The sequence below is a fragment of the Limulus polyphemus genome, unplaced genomic scaffold, assembly GCF_000517525.1.
Source record: "Limulus polyphemus unplaced genomic scaffold, Limulus_polyphemus-2.1.2 Scaffold2262, whole genome shotgun sequence".
Classification (NCBI taxonomy): Eukaryota; Metazoa; Arthropoda; class Merostomata; order Xiphosura; family Limulidae; genus Limulus; species Limulus polyphemus.
The window spans coordinates 10,388-12,681 of NW_013667872.1; the positions used below are offsets into that span (position 1 = coordinate 10,388).

At 36.2% G+C, this 2,294-nt stretch overlaps 1 protein-coding gene across 1 annotated transcript in view; it reads left to right on the forward strand.

The window, feature by feature from the left end:
- Positions 1-816: 816 nt before the first annotated feature.
- The window catches only part of LOC106466451 (pyridoxal phosphate homeostasis protein-like), a 21,098-nt gene continuing 19,620 nt past the window's right edge, over positions 817-2,294 (forward strand). The window contains exon 1 of the mRNA XM_013926735.2: positions 817-1,166. Within this exon, the coding sequence (XP_013782189.1) occupies positions 817-1,166 (350 nt within the window). The remainder of the gene's footprint in view (positions 1,167-2,294) is intronic.

The window sequence follows — 2,294 nt, forward strand, 5'->3', positions numbered from 1 at the left end:
AAGTCCTTACTTAATAAAACTGGTTTATTCTTTCTGAATATAACTTTACGGTACACTTGATTTCAACATTCGCGCTAAAACAAACGCTATAACGAACTTCAACAATACTATCTGACTGCAAATCAATTACTCACTACCTACACACATTCTCCCGTCACGTTGTCACCCTCTTATATACCAGATTACCCTATATCTAGTAAATGCTAGGGCATTCACAAAGGAACGGGATAGTTCTAGAAACGTGGCGTGACATTAGTCACGTGATCTCGCTGACGCAACAATATATATATATATATATATATATATAATTAAAGTTATTTTAAGACTTGCGACCGACGAAAAATAGGATAAATTTAAAAAAAAAAAATGGCTGAAAAAGCATTATGAAACATATAAAGCGCATACAGCGCAATAGTAATTATTCGTAAACAGTTTAGCTACATTGGTTGAGCTGATTTCAACACAACTTTCACATTTTCAATCGGATACTAGGAAGCATGGAAACAGTAGTAACTGGTAGAGTAAGTGATGAACACAAAAATAAATGAAAGAAAAAACATGCCATATTTGCCATATTTGTCGCCTTTGTGATCCATTACCCTCATGCACTGTGCCTACGATGCATGTCAACTACAAAAGTAAGCGTAAAATTAGTCAATTGTCAAGTCCTAGACGAAAAAAACCACGTGTAGTATACTTAGGGAAAAACACAGGCAACGTTTGGTTGATGAATATGGTGTATCAGATGAACAACATTCTGACACAGTGCATGAATCTGTGTCAAATAAAGATATCTTGACAAAGGTTTTTCATATAATGGTAGATTTTCCGAAGGACGGAAATCTGTACGAATTTATTGCTGAAGAAGGTCGGAGCAGACGAAGAGCAAATGAAATATGTGAATTGGTCTGTGACAATTTGTTTTCTATTGTTTGTCCATCACATCCACAACAAATGAAGGTTATTTACAAGGGATTGGAGTCGCTAAAATTACAAAATGATTTGAACAAGGAGAAAGTAGCAAAGAATTTGGTATCTGTAACATTTTTTGGAAAACGCCAAATTTCCATTGTTGCTCAGAGTATTATGGCCTCTTCTTATGATCGATATTCTTGTAGGCACCTCTTGTCTGATGAATTAATGAAGCTAGATAATGCTACAGCTGCGTGAGTTACAACTAAACAAAAAATTATAGGGAAGATGAAATTTTCATCACTTCGGAACTTTTTTGAAGATTCTAGATGATCAAGATATTCCTTGCACGATTATGCTTTTCGTATTGATCCTGGAAACTGGTTACAGCCACATCATCCTTTCAAGAAAGTATATTGCTGAAACCTGGAAGTACAAGGGACGTTAACATTGCAGGGCATTTGTTTCAGTGTATGAGTGAGGAGGAAAGACTGTTGATTCCTTACTTTATGCATACCAAAATGCAGGTGATGAATCTGAATAAGCTGGTTGGCAAACCTTTCGAGATATGACAAAACGTTTGACAAAACGTGGCGAGTGTAAAGCAGGACTATCAACATACTACATCCGTGTTAGAAATGCATCAAATGTCTTCTAGAAAATGATGAAAAGGACATTGGCTCTAGAGTACAGTAGCCAAGAAATAAAAACCTGCATTGAGACGCGTGTGAAGGACTTGTTACAGGAATGGAAAAATTGCAACACTTTGTTATATGGGAATATTCTCATCGCCACATCGAGATATCAGACAATGATTGTATTTATTGTTGTATGTATGCGCTTGGTAAAACTTGCAATGATCACATCCACACTGGAATAGTTTGCAGTGCATGTTCACAAACGTTCAAATTTTTTAGTCATCTAGTGAAACCCTTTCTCAACAAAGTGTCTTTACATTTGTGTGATACAGCAAAAGATGAAGTGAAGTCCAAGACTAAATTAATGTCCGAATTTGATAGAGTGATTCTCAATCATTTGTCGCATCAATTACGGGTTAAAGTACAATTCTAGGCTGTTCACGAAATTAAAGAATTGTTACGACAGCAGAAGTCACCTGACACTGGTAACACGTAATGAGTTCTAGAAAGATCGGGGAACATCACGAATAATCCAGTATATTCTTGTATATAAGTGCGCCAGACAATTAATCGGAACTGAATAGCGGACAAAGAGATTGAAGCTATAGATAACTGCAGACAGACAGAGACGGATAATTGAGTCAAGCGCGGTAGTAAAGCGCGTGAATCGTTGTGAATTATAGCGTGTGTTTAAGTTAAAGTGACTGTGGAAATTAAATGTATTGCAAAATTGTATTGAGAAAG